This window comes from Heterocephalus glaber, unplaced genomic scaffold (assembly GCF_053883595.1).
Source record: "Heterocephalus glaber isolate CG9 unplaced genomic scaffold, H.glaber_assembly_v1.0 deba00000738, whole genome shotgun sequence".
NCBI lineage: Eukaryota > Metazoa > Chordata > Mammalia > Rodentia > Bathyergidae > Heterocephalus > Heterocephalus glaber.
The window spans coordinates 15,961,176-15,978,928 of record NW_028258161.1 but is presented as its reverse complement, the minus strand read 5'-3'; the positions used below and the strand labels follow the sequence as shown (position 1 = coordinate 15,978,928).

The following is a 17,753-nucleotide window of genomic DNA, read 5'->3' as shown; positions in this document are numbered from 1 at the left end:
TTGCAGTCCAGCAGGCAAGAATGGGCACATTCTGGCCTTGTGTGAGCACTGGTTGTCTTTCTTTCTGATCTTTTTCTGTAGTCTTTCCCTAGCTCTACCATTACTGTTCCATCACTGTAATGATGTACCTGACGCAGGCTGCTTGGGAGGTAAGGGAGGCGTATTCAGCTCACAGTTTTGGAATTTGGCATCATGGAGAAGGTCATCTGGGAGCATCGTGAACTGGAGGGGGAGGAGAAGGGAGAGAGAGGAAGAGTGGGGCAGAGAGACAGAGAGACAGACAGAGAGACAGAGAGACAGAGATAGCAGGTGGACAGATAGCCGCCCAGCCCAGGGTCCCACGGTTCCCTCTGAAGGTGAGCTGCCAATAACCTAGGACCAGCAGACCCCACTTGCAAAAGCTCCACGGCACCTGCAGCTCCGCCACTGGAGGACCACACTTGCCTTGCAGACCGCTGCAGACCTGCAAGCTGCAAACAGCGCTGGCCTTGGGTGCTGTCTCACTCGATCAGGTCCTCAGCTGGATGCTCCAGGGGACCCTTCACAGCTGTGTCAAGCTCATTCTGTGCCTTTCCCCTCTCCGCTCCTCTGCTTTGTAAGCCTGTCTGTCTTGGTCTCCCTGACTCCAGCTCTGTGTCCTCGACTCAGACCCCACCGACTGCCTGGTTCCGCTCTCTGTTCCTAGGCCGGGAACCCTTGATTCAATCATCTGGGTCAGTGGTAAGGCAAGTCCCATCTGTGTCTTATCCTTAGGGATCATTGTCATTTGTTATCGTGTATACTTTGTCTTGAAAATGTTGTTTTGCGCATTTTGTATTTTTCTTTGTTTACTTCGTTTGGGAGGATAAATCTCCTTGTTACTCTGCCTGAACTTCAAGCAGAGTTCTTTATATCTTCTTAAAATACAAATATTTACACGGTTGTGGTTAGGCTATATACATCATTTTAGGATCAAATAAACATATTTCAGACATTTGGCCATATTTCTAAATAGTTTCATGATTGCTATTTTAATAGCTGAAAAATATTTCATAGCATGCCAGGATTTTGGAGAGCAGTTTATATATTCAAGGATGATTTATGTCTTATCTCTTTCCAAAAGAGAATTTCAGATGGCTTATTGACAAAAAGGCCTACTAAATAAGAGTAATGCTGTATGAATTAAAAGGAAAAGTAAGGTCAAGAAAAGCAAAGAAAATAATAATGCCAACTATGATAATATCTGCTATCATTGAAAGTCAATTAGGCTTTGGACATTCCGGCCATCAAATATGCCAACTGCTGTTAATTACAGTGTTATTACCACACAGTGAAAGGACCAGCGTGTGTTAGCAGTTATTGAATGCCTACTGGATGTGACTTAACAGAAGGCATAGTCAGTGATATGTTCTGTGAGCTTCACATCACCCTGTGACACCTGCCCTGACCATGGAGCAAGCAGCAGCCTAGGGATCCACATTCCCAAGACTAAAATGGTACAGCAGGCACTCCGCGGCCACGGTCATCATTATGCAAGTCACCACAGGAGGAGAGACGTTTCCAGTACCGAATTCTGCGGAAACTCTCAGGTGGGGCAGGTTATCGAGGCAGCAGGGAGTGAGCCCATGACCAGTGTCTTAACAACAATTCATACTAAATGCAGACAAGGTTTTGAAGGGCTGTTTGTTTCTGCAATAGCTTTCGGTGGGTGTGACACTGAACTGCCTTCACTGGAGCGGCTCTCAGGAGGGCTGCGCTGAACTGGATGGCATGTGTCTCTCTCGGCTCACAGCTTTAGCCCAGGATGGCACCAGGTCCTCAGAGGAGAGGATCGCTGTGCCCCACACCTTCTGTGACCTTCTTGCTCTCAGCTCTTCAGAGGACCTAGAGACCCCGTTTCCTGCTGTCTGCTGAGCATCTCTTTGTGCAAATTCACTCCTCACAAACCGGCCTGTCATTCCTTGCTGTCTGCTTTCTGTGTGCATTGCTCCCAGAGAACTCTGGGGCTCTCTCTGCCCTCCTGACTGTGCCTCATCAGCCCATTACTTTTTCTCTCAAGCTCCCACCTTTCCTTCGCTCCTGGGGAGTGTCTGTACCCCTTCGCTTTGTGTCTAATGTTTGGCGTATCCATGGCTTCCCACCCTGACGTCAGCAGGTACTGACTCCTGGCCGTACTTGGCCCTCAGAACTGGAGGGGAGCCCAGATGAGCGGTGCTTGATTCTGGCCTCAGGGGCCCTCTCCAGTAGAGACCAGAGAGCACTACCATTTTAAGAAATAACTTAAAAGTTGCATCAGCAAAGCACATGTGAACGCCAAAGTAAGAAACACCAGGAAACATTTTATTGTAGCATATAGCTTTGATGCTGAAAGTTTCATATAAACATACTGCTTTTAGCAGACTCGCTTAGTTTATTTACTGCCCAGATTTCCCTGCCCTGTGCCCCTGGGGTCCGTGCTTTTTGGAGAGACCAGCTGTTGTCTTGTCACTCAGCCCCAAGCACTGTTGGCTGTCCCCACCTCCACCAGGGTGCAGCGGACTTTGGGGTGGTTTCCAGGGCATGTACAAGGGAGGGGACTCAGGCCAGTCCCTGGTCCTCTCTGATTGACTCTCAAAGCTTGTGCATCCCCTACTTCTGGGCTCAGATACAGCACCGCTCATGCTGCTTGAGGTATAGGTGACACAGTCCTGCAGTGTCGGGAGTTAACCTCTGGTGGAGTCCATCTGACCACCGAGAGCCACGGGTGACGCTAGGCTGGGAGCTCCCTAGTCCTCCTTCCAAGAATGCCTGAGCCCTGCATCATGACTGAACTCCCCGAACACTCTCATTCTGCCCTCGCCCCACCTTCCCAGCATCCTCGTGTGTGTGGCCGAGTGACTGCACCTTCTGAGGAAGTCTTCACACAGGACTTGCTGCAGGCCTTCTTTGTGAGGGGATCTGGGATGCAACTCAAGCAGACATGGGATGAGGGTTTGTAAGCAGAAGGAAACCCTAAGCAAAGCACTGAGAGAGGCAGGGTATGTGGTGACATTCATTCCACGGAGCCTGCCTTCCCCATCTGAGAGTGGCCTGACTTCCCCACCCCACTCCCGCCATTTCTGCAGGGTAGGTCCTGAGATAGCTCCAGGATGGCCCTTTTCCTCACATTTTCTGTGTTCCCAAAATACACAGTTCATGTAGACTATTAAAAATAAGTCATATAGGGCCGGAGATTTAGCTCAGTGGTTCCCCTGCCTGCCTCGCAAGTGCAAGGTCCCAAAGTTCGATCCCCGGTACCAAAAAAAAAAAGTCATATAAAACAGTGTCCTGGTATTCCTCAGATTCTGGCTCGAAATCTACCACCTTCTTGAAGCCAGAGCAAGCTCTCCTATTACCTTGCTACCCGAAGGATTTGTTTTTAAGCCACTTTTGAGTTTGTCACATCTTGTCATAAAGGATGCTTGCATACGTCTCACACATTTAATAGATTACAAGGTGCTCAGAGGCAGAGGTACAAAGCAGGCCTTCACAAATACCAGCTGAATTCATCCAGAAGTCTACCTGCAAGTGTAGTTAGGATTAGGGTTAGGTTTATTAATCAGTAGTGTGAGTGTGTTTCTTAAATCACTGTACCTATGTTTATAATCCTAATATTAATAATTGCTTTTGAACAGTGTTAGGAAACCTCAGTGTGTCTGGAACGTTCTTGTGGCCCTGGGCAAGGCCACAGCTGTGTGACTTTGCTTTGATTCCCCAGGTGCCTGGTAGCCAGGACTGTCTCAGAGGCTCCAGTGGGCAACAGCGTCAGAATCCAGTCCCTCAGCAGGACTGGGTCACCGTGGCAGGAGCAGTGAGGAAGGAGCCCTCCTTCACTCAGGGAGCATGTCTAGCACGCCTCTGTGCTGGACCACAGCTCTGCCTGTACCCGGGACATTTCAAGGCTATTAGTTTCTTCCCTCAGTTTCTCATTTGCAAATTTGGCTTCTTTCTTCCTTCGTTTCACACTGTCCAGTTCATTTCAAAGAATTTTTGGAGTCATTGTAGAAGATGATTGGAGGAAAAAAATCTGCAAAGGGCATAAAAACATATTGTGTGGCTATCAGTAATCATCATTTTTAGTTGGCTATGTGGACTCCCTGCGACAATACAAACTTGGCGGTGCTCATAAAAAGAGGTCTTGATTTTCTTAAATGTTTGACTCTGGAAAGCTGTTTGAGCCACTCGTTATATAACGGGACTGGGCAGGTTTCCTTCCTCGTGTTCTTTTCTTCTCTTATTGACATCTTCCAGAGAAAATGCTGCATGATTTGGTTTTCAAGGCTAATTTGCCTTTTTGTCCTAAGCAGCATCCCTCCCTTCCCACACAGAAACCTGCTGCACTCTCCGCCCAGAGCTGGGGAGGATCCTTCAAAATTCCTACCAGGCAGCCCTGTGCAGGGGTGGGAGGGAAGGGAACAGAGGGAGGGAGGAGGCGGGCAGGGAGAGAGAGGTAGAGGGTGTCTGTGCTGCGTGCGTGTGGCTCGGGCGGGGAGAGGAGGAAGCCAGCGGAGCAGGCGGTGGGATCCCGTGTGCCCTGCAAAGGTGTCAGCCCCGAGGGGACTGAGCTTGCCAGTCCACCTGGAGCGAGGTAGACTTGGGGGAGGCAGGCAAGGTCAGTTGCTAAGTGGCTCCCTCCTCGGGGATGGTGAGGACGTCTGCTGCTCTCCAGTGCCTGCCTGGTGCCTCTGGGTCACACTCGGCTGTCTCCTCCCAGACACTTGATTTTTCGAAAGGGACACACCTTTCTGCAGGAAGGAAGACTGGCCAGACTGCGAGCGGTAGGTTGTGCCACTCAGCATGTTTATGCAGCAGAACTGCTTAGAGAGGAGGGAGACGGGTTGCTTGGGCTGGCTGATTCATCTGCACTAGGGAATGCTTGATTTTAACTGTCAGTTAAAAGAGGCACTGTTGCCCAGGCTAAGGTAGCAGTTTAAAATGCCATGTTCTAGGCGTCTGCATTTGTTTGATGTGGTTTCCGTGTTTGTGTCGCTTAGAGAAGCCAGGCAGGGCTCACCTTTACATAACCTGCAGCTCCTATTTTCCTTCTTCTTCTTTTCTCCCTCCCTAAGCAGTTTCCACCCCATCTGTCCAGCATTCCCGCCCTCCTCCGCACCCCGGGGAAGCGTGGCCCGTCTTCACCGTGAGGCTTTTGCCTCCTAAGCCTGGATTTCCGGCTGGTTCGCTGGGGGTGGCTGTGGATGCCCAGGCAGACTGACCCGGCAGGAGTGTTTGTGCATGGGATCGGAGACCATGGCAGTGCAGCTGGTGCCGGACTCTGCTCTCAGCCTGCTGATGGTGAGTGTGTGGGAGGAGGTGGGGCCGGGAGGCACCCAGTGAGCCCGTGCTGCAGGGGCTACTGCTGCGCTGCTGCTGCTGCTGCTACTGTTGCTCAGCCGCCACTGCAGTAGCTGCAGACATGTTAGACCCCGCTTTGCTTCACTCCGCAGGCTCTGGAAACGATTTCTTGGGTCAGAGTAGCAGCATGACTAAGCACTCTCAGGGAAAAGAAGTGGTAGAGTTGCCATTTTAGAAACTTGTTGCTGAATGCTATTTGGAGAGAGGTGCTTGCAGACAGGTGCTCAGAGCCCCTCAAAAATAGATCGCTGGGAGCCTCCCCTAGCGCTCAGGATTCTTCCCCCTTGGCCTTTTGAAGCTGAAGCCAGAGCATCGTGTTTGCTGGTTGGTTTGTTTGATTGATTGATTCTCATGGTAACTGGAAATTCTGCCCACAGCACGGTGGCTAGTATCTTCCTTGCAGGTGCCCCATGTCTGCTCAGATTCTCCTAGAGAGCCTATAAGGCTTACAGTGGCCTTTCTGACCCTTGGGCTAGGAGGCAGAGGAAGCTCCTCTCCTATCTGCAGTTGGCAGGGAGGCATTGGCCAGCCTGCCCAGACATTAGTGTGTGTGTGGACCACTGAGCCACATTATGCCCCTCTGATTTTTCTCATGTTCAGAAACCTGTCACTTATAGCATTTTAAGCAAACAAGGGCAGTGATGCTGTCTTGTTGTTACTTTTTGGCTTTTGCTTGGCCCTAGGGTCAGTTCGCTGTGGCTGTCATGTTGCCCCGCCTCCGTCCTCCACCCAGGGACTCGGGGCCAGGGTGATACTCTCGTGGGAAGAAGCCTGCATCAGCTTGGCGCAGGAATGTTCTTCCCGTTTACACAGGAGGTTTTATGAACAGAGTCTGAGTGCTTCTACTCCGCGTATTGATCTGTGTTTTCCGACTGCAAAGGGAAGTGCAGCTCCGCGAAGCGGGAGGAGTTTATTAGGCCACTTGGGCGAGGGACTGTGAGGCCGGCCTCCTGGGTGGACAGCGGCCATGTTAGGAGGGACAGAGGTCTCCGTGCCTTGTTACTTAAAATGTCATTTGGCCCACAGAATCATGTGAATTGCCTGAAACTCCATGGGTCTCGGACCTCTGGTTTCACTGAGGGAGAGGATTAGAAAGAAGGAAAGTCATTTTCTGGAGGAACTAAGTTCTGCTCACCTTCCTTCCCACATTAATGCTGTTGTCTGAGGACACTTCCTCTTCCCTGGTATACCTTGGATTAGTTGAATGGCTGGTCAAGGGTCTGAGTGTTTGCAAGGGTGGCCGGCCCTAAAATGCAGTTCTGTCAGGAGCGGAGACTGAGGGGTCTGGGTTCTGTGCGTAAAAGCACAGAGGCACATGCTCATGTGCATGTGTGCACACATTACCTGATGTGATGTAATCCTGTGGTATGTTCATATGGAGGAAGGAAGTTTCCATAAAAATATCTTCAGGCAGAGTCAAGCTTGCTTGCCTCTGACTGCACTGAATTCTCCTTATGCTCAGCTGTCTGGCTGTTTTTACTTCGAGGCCCTGAGGGTCTATCTTTGGTACCCACACAGCCTGCAGCTCAGCACCCCTGCTTGGCTGCTCCTGTGTGCACACACACTCAGCTCCTGAGTGTCCTGACTGCTGTCCTGCAGCGTCTGAGCTCCGACTTTATCCTCCATTTGTCAATGGCCTCTGCCCTAGATCTCTCCCTGGCCCTCAGCTCCTGCCTGGATTAAAGGATTGTGTCCTCTTCTCTCTCCGAAGCTGGAAAAGTAGCTCTTGACACCACGATGGGCCATTAGACTAGAGCCCCGTGGAGCGCCATGTGTAATTGGAATCAGTGCACATTTTCTGGTTCACGTTTGGTTCAGGAAAATTTTCCCCTATGGACTTCAGTGATTTTTTTCTCTTTTAAGGGTAAACCCCAAAGCAATCACTTCCCTGACATGTTGCGTGATGCATGTCAGAATGTATAAGCAAGTCAAGGGGAAAAAGAAGGGAGGAAGAGAGCCCATCTAGTGGAGAGGCTCTGGCCGAGAGTTCAGGAAGGAAGCTGTGAACATTATTGCTTATTAGTGCATTAGTCAGCCAGTCCGTTCTCGGTATTTGTCAGGCATCTACTCACCAGCGAGAGTAGCGTGCTGTAATTGCCAGAGCCAGAGCTCATCAGTGCACAGCTTGGGGGCCGTGAGAACCACGTTAGACCGCAGTTCTGCTTCTGTGCTATGCAGTCATTGGGCTGCACGGCCAGTGGGGCAATCACCTGGCTGTGCCCCTCACTTGGATCAGGAGGTAGCCGGGGTCGTGTTGAGTGTAGATGCCAAGCGATGCAGCTGGAATATGTTTATGTGGCTCTGGAAACGGCCGCAGAGTCAAGGGTTGGAGAGTGCTGTGCTCTGACTCCAGCTTTGCTGCTCAGTGCCTAATCCTGAGTATGTCGCTCACTCTCCCTGTGCCTCATGTGTACCATTTGCTAACTGAGAGGGTGGGCCTGACTTACAGGGTCCCTTTCAGCTCTGCTAGCACAGTTTAGGGTCTGTGGGGCTGCTGTCTAGGACAGAGCTCCTAGACAGCCAACTCAAGCGTTTTATTCATCATTATGTCCTTATTTCCAGTCTGTTGCATGAGCAACATTGCTTTTCAAATGGCGGGGTTTGTTCCTACCCATTGGGCTTTTCTGCCAGGACGAGTGTATTTCAAATAATTAGCTGTAATTGATGGTCAGTAAGGTCTGTTCACTCTGCTGCTGAGAGTCCTACCCATAGGAGCCTAATTTGTTCTGCCGGACAAGAGCCAGGGACCTTTCTGTGGTCCCGAGTTAACTTTCCGGGCTGGAATCGGGCCTGGGTTGTGAGATGCCCTGACCGTCTCTGGGTGGAAGGACTGCCCTGATGGGGAGGTGGCTGTGTGCCCTTGAAAAGCCCACCGCCATCTTGGCAGGAGCCTCAGGAAGCAGAAGGAGTATCTTTGGGAGCTTCCAGCGGCTGTGGCTAGCTGGAGGGCAGGACGCTCTTCACTCTGCACCATTTGTTGAAGTCACCTGAGTTCAGGAAAGCTGTGAGAAACACACTGGGCTCAGGGATTGGTTGATTATTCTTTGAGTCTGGAATAAAAACTCATAAAATCTTTTCCTACACCAGTGTCTTCAAGAGTTCTTCTTAACCTCGCTTCTAGCCGGTTCAGCATTTCTGTTTTAATATTTAGATCTTCGGTCCATTTCGATTTTAGTTTAGTGCATGGTGAGAGATATAGGTCTAGTTCTAATCTTTGGCAAGATGAAACCCAGTTTTTCCAGCACCATTTATTACTCAAAGATAGTATGGTTCAACTTTAGTCATTGGATTCTGAAAGCTCAGACCTATTAAAAATTGTTAAAATATTTTTTGATACAAATTAGTTGGCTAAATAATAAATAATGCAAATTATGCTCTTCTGTAAATAAAGCATCTTTACATACTTTATTTCATTTAATCTCTGTTTTAAGACAAAAAATCTGATAATCAGAATTTGGGAACCTGTGATTGGTCACATAACTGAATTGCTGGGAAAATCTAGACCTGCTGAGTGCCAAGCCAGTGTTTTCTCTTTTGCCACATCAAAGCTCAAAAACTGGACTCCCAGGACTGTCCAGTGCTTTGGATGAGCCCTTCCAGGGAGCCTCACCTGTGAACATTCTGTGCTTTCCACATTGCAAGGTGGATAATCCTGTCTGCCTATTTATCATCTACTGTTTTCTATGTTGAAGTGTAAAATTTAAAAGATAGCATATATCTCAGTTACTTTCCTCATGCTGAGACAAAATACCAGACACCCACAGGTTAAAGAAGAACAGGTTTATTTAGCTCACAGTTTATAGAAGTTTTAGTCCACAGGGTGGCATGGTGGAGGGGCATCACGGAGGAGAAACAGTTCATGGCAGAGCAGGCAGGAGGTAGCAAGCAGCAGCAGCAGGTCTGCCTTCTTTCTATCCCTTTATATTCCATCCAAGCTTTAAGCCTATTGCTTGGTGCCACCCACTCCCAGGTTGAAGCTTCCATTATCCACACCCGGAATACACACTCACACATCCTAAATCCTGCAAGCTCCAAAATGCCACCTAAGGCCATATGAAGTTTTGGGTGGACATCTAGATACAAGCCACAACACCATAAAACTGGTTTGAGATGTCTTGTTTGCTTCTATGTTTATATTAATAAAGGTGTGTCATGTTTTCAAGGTTCCATTCTCTTGGACTGTGTTTCTAGGAAGTGGACAAGAGCCATGTTTTATAATTGGTAAATTTCATGTGTAAAAGCTCAAATTCACAAGTCAGAGAAATTAGTGAGTGATGATACCTAATGAAGGAAGGTTGTAAATTAAGTGATCTAGAAAGTTCTTTGCATTTAAAAACATTTGATTTCAGATTTCTGGGCTTCTTTTGAACAGACGTGCTCCCTGGTCTGTTTGAACAGATTCCAGTTGATAACCTGCTGTTCTATAACTTTACCTCCCTCATTTCACTTCATTATGAATTCTTTGTTCCTCAGCCATTTTCTTCTTTTGGACATTTTCTTTTTTAACTAACCAATGGTACTGGTTGAGTATTTATTCCATACAAGAAGCATATGAACCAGTCACTGGCTTCAGCCCACTCAGGATCTAGTTGGACAGGTGGGGTGCAGGAGCACAGGAGCCACAGTGCAGCTCCTCTGTGAGAGACGATGGCTCCAGAGACTCACAGGCAACCTCTAGCAGGGCAGCGTGCAACTCATCTTTATTCCAGCCCTTGGTTCCTTGAGTTCAGAGGCCCTGGGGCACAGTTGGATTGGAGGAACTGGATCTTGATCTTGACTTACTAAGGTAAGGTGTTGCTAAAGGTGCATCAAGAACACAGATTTGAGGTGCAGGAGTGGCTGAATTCTGAGTCTAGATTATGTTTGGGAGAGTGGAGAGCTGACTGGTTTGGGCAGATCTGAGAAAAGGGTCACAAGGTTAGAAAGACCGAGGAGGATGTGACTGAGGTTCTAGCTCTGCCACTATAACCTACTTTTCCTCCACATTAGACCTGTGGTAAGTCTCTGTTCAGAGTTCTTCGTGGATTTCTTTTTCGGATCTCAAATTTCAGAAAGACAGAATATAGTTGAGTTCTTGAGAAATCTTGATTTTTCAAGTCATATGTCCTTCAAAGTGCTTTTGAGTCTGTTGTCTCACCAGATGTTCTCAACAATCTTGCAAGTCAGGTACTATAGCTGCCCATTAAAGGATAAAGCTGGGTTCCAGAGAGGTTAAATGGCTTGCCCAAGATGCCTCAGATAATTTGTGATTAAATTGAAATATTACCCTGGTTCAGTCATAAATTTGCAAAAGTGATATTGACAATCTTTAGGAAATTTAGAGCAAAGTAATGCTGTGGTAATACCATGTGTGATTGTATTCAGAGGGGTCCATCTGAGCAGGGGTGCTGGGGGTTCGCAGGCAGGTGGAACTGACTCTGTAGTGTCATTTATCTTTCTGGTTTGTTTGAAGTAAGATAATTGCCAAAACATCCCCGGTAAATGGTTGTATTGTTGCTATATCTAAATCCACAGCTAAACTCCTTCTTAAACTCAGTTATCCACTTTCTAAGGTGCCTTTTCTCAGTGGTTGTATCTGAAATCTTGATATTAATTGTTTTTAGTTAGTGTTTAATGTACAAATTTATTTCTTTCAAAGGGTGAGACTTGAAGTCAATGATAGTGATCTCAGATCATTTTTTGCTAATTATTAAATTCCATTTTCTGACATCTGTTTCTGTGCACCTGAGCAACAGAGACGAACTCAGATTACCAGGGTTAGCAGAATGGAAGTTGACCGACAGGTACCTGGGGAGGCCCAGGGATGAAGGAAGGGTGCCGGGAGCAGCTGGCCTGAAGACTTTGGATGGTGGTCTTCGCTCTGTTGCTCTGGCTCTGCCACATCTTGATGCCGCTTTTATCATGTTGACTTTAGCGTGTGACCGAGTCTTCCCCAGAAGATGCTCTGGGGTCCCTTGTCCCTAGAACTCATGAATACAGATATATGACAGGACTCTACTTATGCAGCCATGGCTTACCAGCTCTGTTTGGCCCTCTTAGATGATACGCTTATTCTGGATGATTTCGTGGGTCCAGGCTGGCAGTTTCTGCCTGAGTGGGTTGGCTTCTGTGTCTAGATGTGTGGGGAGGAAGGAGGCATGTCAGTCAGCTGGCAACTCCACCCGAATCACGTGGAGCTAAAAGAGCTGCTTTATGAAAAAGAAGAGGGGAGACGAGCAAGGCAAAGACATGACGTGTCCATTCAGTGGTGTTTGCACCTCATGTACCATTGCCGAGCTCCTCCAAAGCTAGCTAGGGAGATGAAAACTTCAGTGAGTCCTGAATCATGGGTTCAGTTTCTCTAAAAATAAATATGGTTGGAGAAGCCCGATTGTCTGAATATTGTATGCTAGGTTGAACGGATCTCACCATCTGTAAGATGAAACAGTAATAGCTACCACATAGGACTTGGGATAATTCAGTAAGCTGTGCAAGTGAAATATTTAGCACTTGGCCCAAGGCAAATACACAGTGGCTATTAGTAGTTGCCCCTTCACGCTAAAATGATGAGGAAACTCCGCCTATCAGAACCCATCTCACTGGACTCCAGATGAACCAAACTCAATGTGAACCACAAAAGAAGTCACCCCGCTCTCTCTTTGGGCATCCCAATCTCTGGGCGGTGAGTGACCATCCCTGGACAACCAGCCGATGATTTTTAAAACACAGATGTTCCCGGGTCATGCAAACCACTCCAGTCATGCGCAAATGTACATTGACATTCCTGTCTTCTGTAACTAACAAAATTTTCATATCCTCCAAAGGGAGATGCCTAAAATATGGGCAGCAATATGTTCTCTCTGGCAAATGTAAAATACATGCATGTCAGGCCTGCTGCACATGATGGGGTGACTGTAAATGTATCTCTACTCAAAATGAATTGCACGGCTGTTGGGTGGCACTTAATAGCGGCTTGGAGACCATGTGCTGTGGCTGCAGGTAGCAGTTTCTCATCGAATTCTGGGCCAGGATGTGAAGGCTAATGGAACATATGGTGTTTAGCCTGGTCGTAATCAAAGGTCCTGGAAGCATGAGTGACTAAGACCATGTGGTTCGTGACAAGCGAGGAGACTGAATTCCAGTGTCAGGCTAACACTGGCTTGGAACTCAGCTTGGGCCCTAATGAGTGCTCTTTACAACCCTGCATATGGAAACCTCAGCCTCACAGAAACAGTTTCCTGAGTGGTAGACCAACTCAGTGGCTCATGCAATGTCATGTACAACCGCAATTTTAACTCTCATCTGCACTGTGACAACTTCCAGACCATGTCTTGGGCCCAGGTCTTTCCTGATGACTACAAATCCAAGTGCTTGCCAGATTTATCCTCCTGCTTACCCTGGGGCACATCAGATGCACCTCTCCCAAGGAAGATCTCTCGTCCTCACCTTGGTCTTTGAGCCTTGGCTTGACTGATTAGCCGCAGCACGATCTCACCTGTCACTCGGGACTCACCTTTCACCCCTTGCTGGCTGTCCTGCACCTGGTCCAGGTAGCCACAGGCTGTGCTGCTTCTGCTCTCTCAATTTCAAATCTGGCCCCTCCCGCCCGCTCCCCTTTCCCCTTAGTTCTGGCCTAGACTTTCTCCTACCAGGCTCTTGCATAGCCTCTCCCCATCTTCCTGCTTCTTGTCTTTCCACTTCTGCACATTTTCCAGAAGGATATTTGTAAATGAAGGTCTGAGTTCTCTACTTGAAACCCTCCAGTGAAGCCTGATGATACAGGAGAAGGCTTTTCACACTGTGCATCAGTTGCTAAGATCTGGCCTCTGCCTGCTGTCTGGCCTCCAGCCCACCACTCCATCCTCTACTCCTCAGAATTCCTACTCTAGTGCTGTGACAGGGAGCTGCTGCAGGACTTAGTCGTTGTGCAGATGTCACAGAGTGCACTTGCTCAGCATCAGTCAGTCACTTGGCGCAGCCCCTTTGCCTCAGTCTTGGGACTGGAACCCAGGGCCTTGCGCTTGTGAGCAGGCAAGTTCTGTCTCCAGGGCACCCTGTGGCCTCATGGAGCAATCAGGAAAGGCTGTCAACACAAGGTTCATCAGCTGCTGCTGTGGAACAGAGACTGCTGCTTTACAGTGATTTTAGGTAAGAGTACACGCCTTCTAAAACAAAGATGAAAAAGTACAGGGCATAAGTGTATAGGCCCGTCACGTGACTCATCACATGACTACCACTGTCATGTGCTGTGCATCATACAGAATTGTAAGCTTTGGTGCAGTCGGGTTGTTTACCCCAGCATGACCACAACACGTGAGTGGGGTGTGGCACCACTGCATTAGAGCCACTCCAATGCCACTGGGCAGCAGAGTTTTCACTTGTTACAATCTTAAGGGACCCCTGGAACTTAGGCAGTGTGGAATTGTGCATGAGCCGGTGCATAGCTGTGTGTCTGACCCCAACAAGAACTCGCTGGCTCAAGCCTGTGCACTTTGAAATGCGTTCTTTCCACTCTCTGGATTTCTCCTCCTCACTGTTTCCTCATTTCCTTCCTGTACACATATATTTCTACCATTTCATTTCCTGCTGTGTGATGCCTGCTGTGTGCATCTGTTGTCCTTAATAGATCCTGAGTGTCTCGTGCACGTACTCATTCAGCACATTTCTCCAGCGCCTGCCATCTTCCAGACACTGTTCTAAACTGAATGGGCAGGTGGGGCTTCTATTGTAGTCAGCCTTATGTTCTCTTTAGTAAAAAGAGACAAACACAGTGAACACAAACAGAAGTGCTGTCCAGGGGTGATCGGTGCCCTCTAGTGAATTAAACCCCTTGACTCACAGGTGATGCCCGGGGAGCAGCATCAGAGTGGGTGATGCTATAAGCCTTCTTTTCAGAGGTGAATTCAAGCCGAAGTCCGAATAGCAAAAAGAAGCCAAAGACAAGAGTGAGTGAGGTTTCCAGCCAGGGCAAAGGCCCTGGGCAGGAAGGAGTATTTGGTGAATTAATTGCTCACTTCTTAGCAGTTTAGAATTAGACTAGGCCCTGGGAGGAACTTCAAGTAAGTGTAAACCATGACCTTGGAGCTTATATCACGGCAGGGAAGTAAGAATTACAGAAGCATTTAGGCAACACCATGTCACAGGAAATGGCCCACACCAGAGGGTGTGGTGCTAAAATATGTAGGCAGACACCCAGAGGAGTCCTAAGTCTAATCAGCACAGAGTGTGTACGTGTGGAGGACACTACTCACTGTTAAAGCAGGGTATGTTTGAGTCGTTGGCAGGAAAACGGATGGACCGTGCGACCACAGTGCTAAGTGAAGTAAGTCAGACACAGAAGGGTAGATATTGGATGGTTGCTCTAATACAAGAAACCCAAATTATAAATAATTTAAAGACCAAAATAAAAGAGAGTTGGTAGCAGGGCCGGGGATTTAGCTAAGTGGTTCCAGCGCCTGCCTTGCAAGCTCAAGGAAACAGATTCGACTCTGTGGAGTTGGGAAGGGGAGAGAAAATGATTAAGACGCCATCTGTATATGTACTAATTTCCCAAGACGAGTTTGAAATCATTCTGCATCACAAACATATACTAGTACAAAGCTCCAGAAAGGATCTCATGCCCATTCTGAAGGGGGCTTGGGGAGGGAAGGCCCAGGCTACCTTCGGAGGAGACACCGCCGTGGGCTGGGTGTGAAGGGGAGGCAGAGGGTCTGGCGGGATGAAGGTGAGTCTACGCCGGGTGTAGGGAGGAGGGGATGGACCCAAGGAGCACTGTGAAGAGAGAACCCGGGGCGCACGGTGGATGGCGGCAGGGGCCCAGCCGAGGGAGGAGCCAGCGCGGACTGCAGAGCACTGGCCGACGCCCAGGCTGCAGGAGTGCGGTGACCACCACAGCGATGACGTGGAACCGCAGCCGCGACCGCGACTGGAGGAAGGGTCCCGAGGTCACAGCAGGGCTTGCCCGGAGGTGCAGCTAAGGGCCACGCGGGCTGGCAGGGCAGATTAGACTGGAGCTGAAGAGAGACAGACCTGGGAGGAGAGAACAGAAGGCCACCCTGAGAGGCCTCCAATGGCCAGGCGCAGGAGCAGCTCCCACCCCGGGTGCTGAAGGCAGCAGCTGCACAGATCCATCTTACCTTGCCCTTGGGATTCATTTCCTCACTCTGAATGCACCCCATGGCCTCACTGAGGCAGTCACAGAGCCCTTTCTTCCTCCCCTTTTTGCCAGGGGCAGGTTAAACGCAGTTCTGTTAGATGACCACGCTTTCTCACAGCTCTGTGGAGGGCACAGCCGAGCCAGGCAGACACGTGTGGAAAGTTGTGCCTCACACAGCAGCTGTGTGTGGCTCTCCCGGGTGTGTGAGACAGAAAGTGTGCACATGTGTGCCAGCTTCTGGGGCCGAGGCACAGAGCACACGCCACACACTGGACTCCCACAGCCATCTTCTTAGTCTCCTCAGGCCCGTGGGCAGGAGCTCCCATGGCGTACGGGGCACAGCTGGTCTCTGGCCACACTGGAGATACAGCCCGCAGAGCCAAGGGTTGGATGACTTAATAGCTGCGGGCTGGACTTTTCTGCATGCAAGCCATCTTCACATGACACCTGGCAGTGGGTGCTGCTGTCAGCTGGCCCACAGCACCATGAGGGCCTCTCCATGTGGACTGGGCATCCTCATAGCATGGCTGCCCCAGGTGGTTGGCTGGAAACAGTGGCCAAGGGTCCAGAACCAAGTGTCTGAGCTTGCAGGGCAGAGCTGCATGGAGTCTCCTGGGTACAAATAAGTCACTAAGGCTATGTGGAGTGAGAGGAGGGGACACTCGCCACTGTGAGATGAAAGGGTGTCAACAGTGTTCAGTTCACGTTTAAAACCATCACCGCATGCATTCAGTCTATGTCACATGATTTCAGGTTCTCGAGGGTCCTATGCTGTTTGAATTTCTCACCACCTGTCTAGGGCGCTGCCTCCACAGGGAGGCTTCCATATATATTGATTGATGGATGGATGGACTGAATGATAGGCTGATATCTGAAGAAGCCAGTTTTTTCAAAGGCTTGCCATTTGAGTTTTCAGATTTTTCATCCAAACTCCAAACATCTGGGAGCTACTTGTGTTCAGTGCTCTTTTATGCCTTCCAGGACACTCGGAGTACATATGTATAAATCCTGAGGAAAGGCCTGGTTTGCTTGTTCCACGACCTTGAAGGTCCCTAGGTTTAGTTCTCCTTGATGGATGAAGCTGATAAAGCAGGAGCATTGCTGCCTTTACACTCTTGGTATCTGGACTAATAACTTGTTTTGTGTCTTTATTGGCCATATGTCAAGGTAAAAGAAGGGACATCGCTTGGTATTGGCTCTAAAATGTTTTTGTTCCTTGTTAAGAAGTGGTAGTATAATTGAGTCTTAATGAACGTGGCCGAGGTCATTTCCCAGGGATTAATGAACAGGAGAATGTGTGCATGGCCTGAGGCTGAGTCTTAGGTCATTAACCTAGCTGGTCATTAATATTGTCCAGAATGCTTTATGCTAAGCCATTACATCTAGTGCCATATGTGGCTGCAATTGGAAACACTAACATTATGTGTAACAACGACTGTTTGTTTTCTCTCCATTCACCATGATTATGGAGGAAGAGAGGGAGGGAGGGAGGGAGACAGTCTTCTTAATAATCACCCATAGGCATGAAGCACCAAGGGCAGGAGAAATTGAAAACTAAGAGCCCATGAAGTATATATTCTCTTCCACATTTTTTTTTCTAGCAAAGAATACTTTAAAATTCAGACTCATATCTGGACAGGATAATCAGTAATCTGGGCTTTTCATAGTAAAGTCTATGATTATTCTGTGGACTGTTTAGACCTTCTTCTTTCTCTCTAAGGAATAAATACTTGGCTTCTTTCCTTTCTATTTCTGCCTCTTGTCTTTCTTACCTCTTCTCCCTCTTCCCCTCTTCTCTCCCCAAAAGCCTCATGTGCTCATAGGTGAGCTTTTCGGAGGTGGCTGGATTTAGGGTATGTGAATACGGATTAATGATTGGTTTAGCCTAATTTTGGGTATGGATAATGGGAGGCCCCACCCTGGATGTGGATGGCACCAAACAATAAGTTTGTACCCTGGATGGGGTAAAAGGGAAAGGAAGGCCTGCTGCTGCCGCTTCCTGCCTGCCCTCCCATGCACGGTTTCTCCTCTGCAGTGCCCCTCTGCCATGCCACCCTGCCTTGGAACCAGGTAACTGGACTGAAACCTCTATAAACTATGAGCTAAAGTAAGCCTTTTCTCTTTTAACTTGTGCATATTGGGTATTTTGTACCAGCAATGGGGAAGTAACTAAAGCAGAGGCATTGTAGTCAGTACTGAGGATACTAGGGTATAGGTGTGAATGCCACTCTGTTCTCCAGAAGTTTTCCACTGAATTGGAAAGGCC

At 48.7% G+C, this 17,753-nt stretch overlaps 1 protein-coding gene across 3 annotated transcripts in view; it reads left to right on the top strand.

Moving 5' to 3' along the window:
- Positions 1-4,419: 4,419 nt before the first annotated feature.
- Positions 4,420-17,753, top strand: part of Frmd4a (FERM domain containing 4A) — a 521,224-nt gene continuing 507,890 nt past the window's right edge. The window contains exons 1-2 of one of the 3 annotated variants that reach the window (XM_013078471.3): positions 4,420-4,775; positions 5,070-5,292. In XM_013078471.3, the coding sequence (XP_012933925.2) occupies positions 5,233-5,292 (60 nt within the window). In that variant the 5' untranslated portion in view covers positions 4,420-4,775; positions 5,070-5,232. Of the gene's footprint in view, positions 4,776-5,066; positions 5,293-17,753 lie in introns of all 3 variants that reach the window. The other 2 variants (XM_087206807.1, XM_087206806.1) reach the window with 2 other exon arrangements.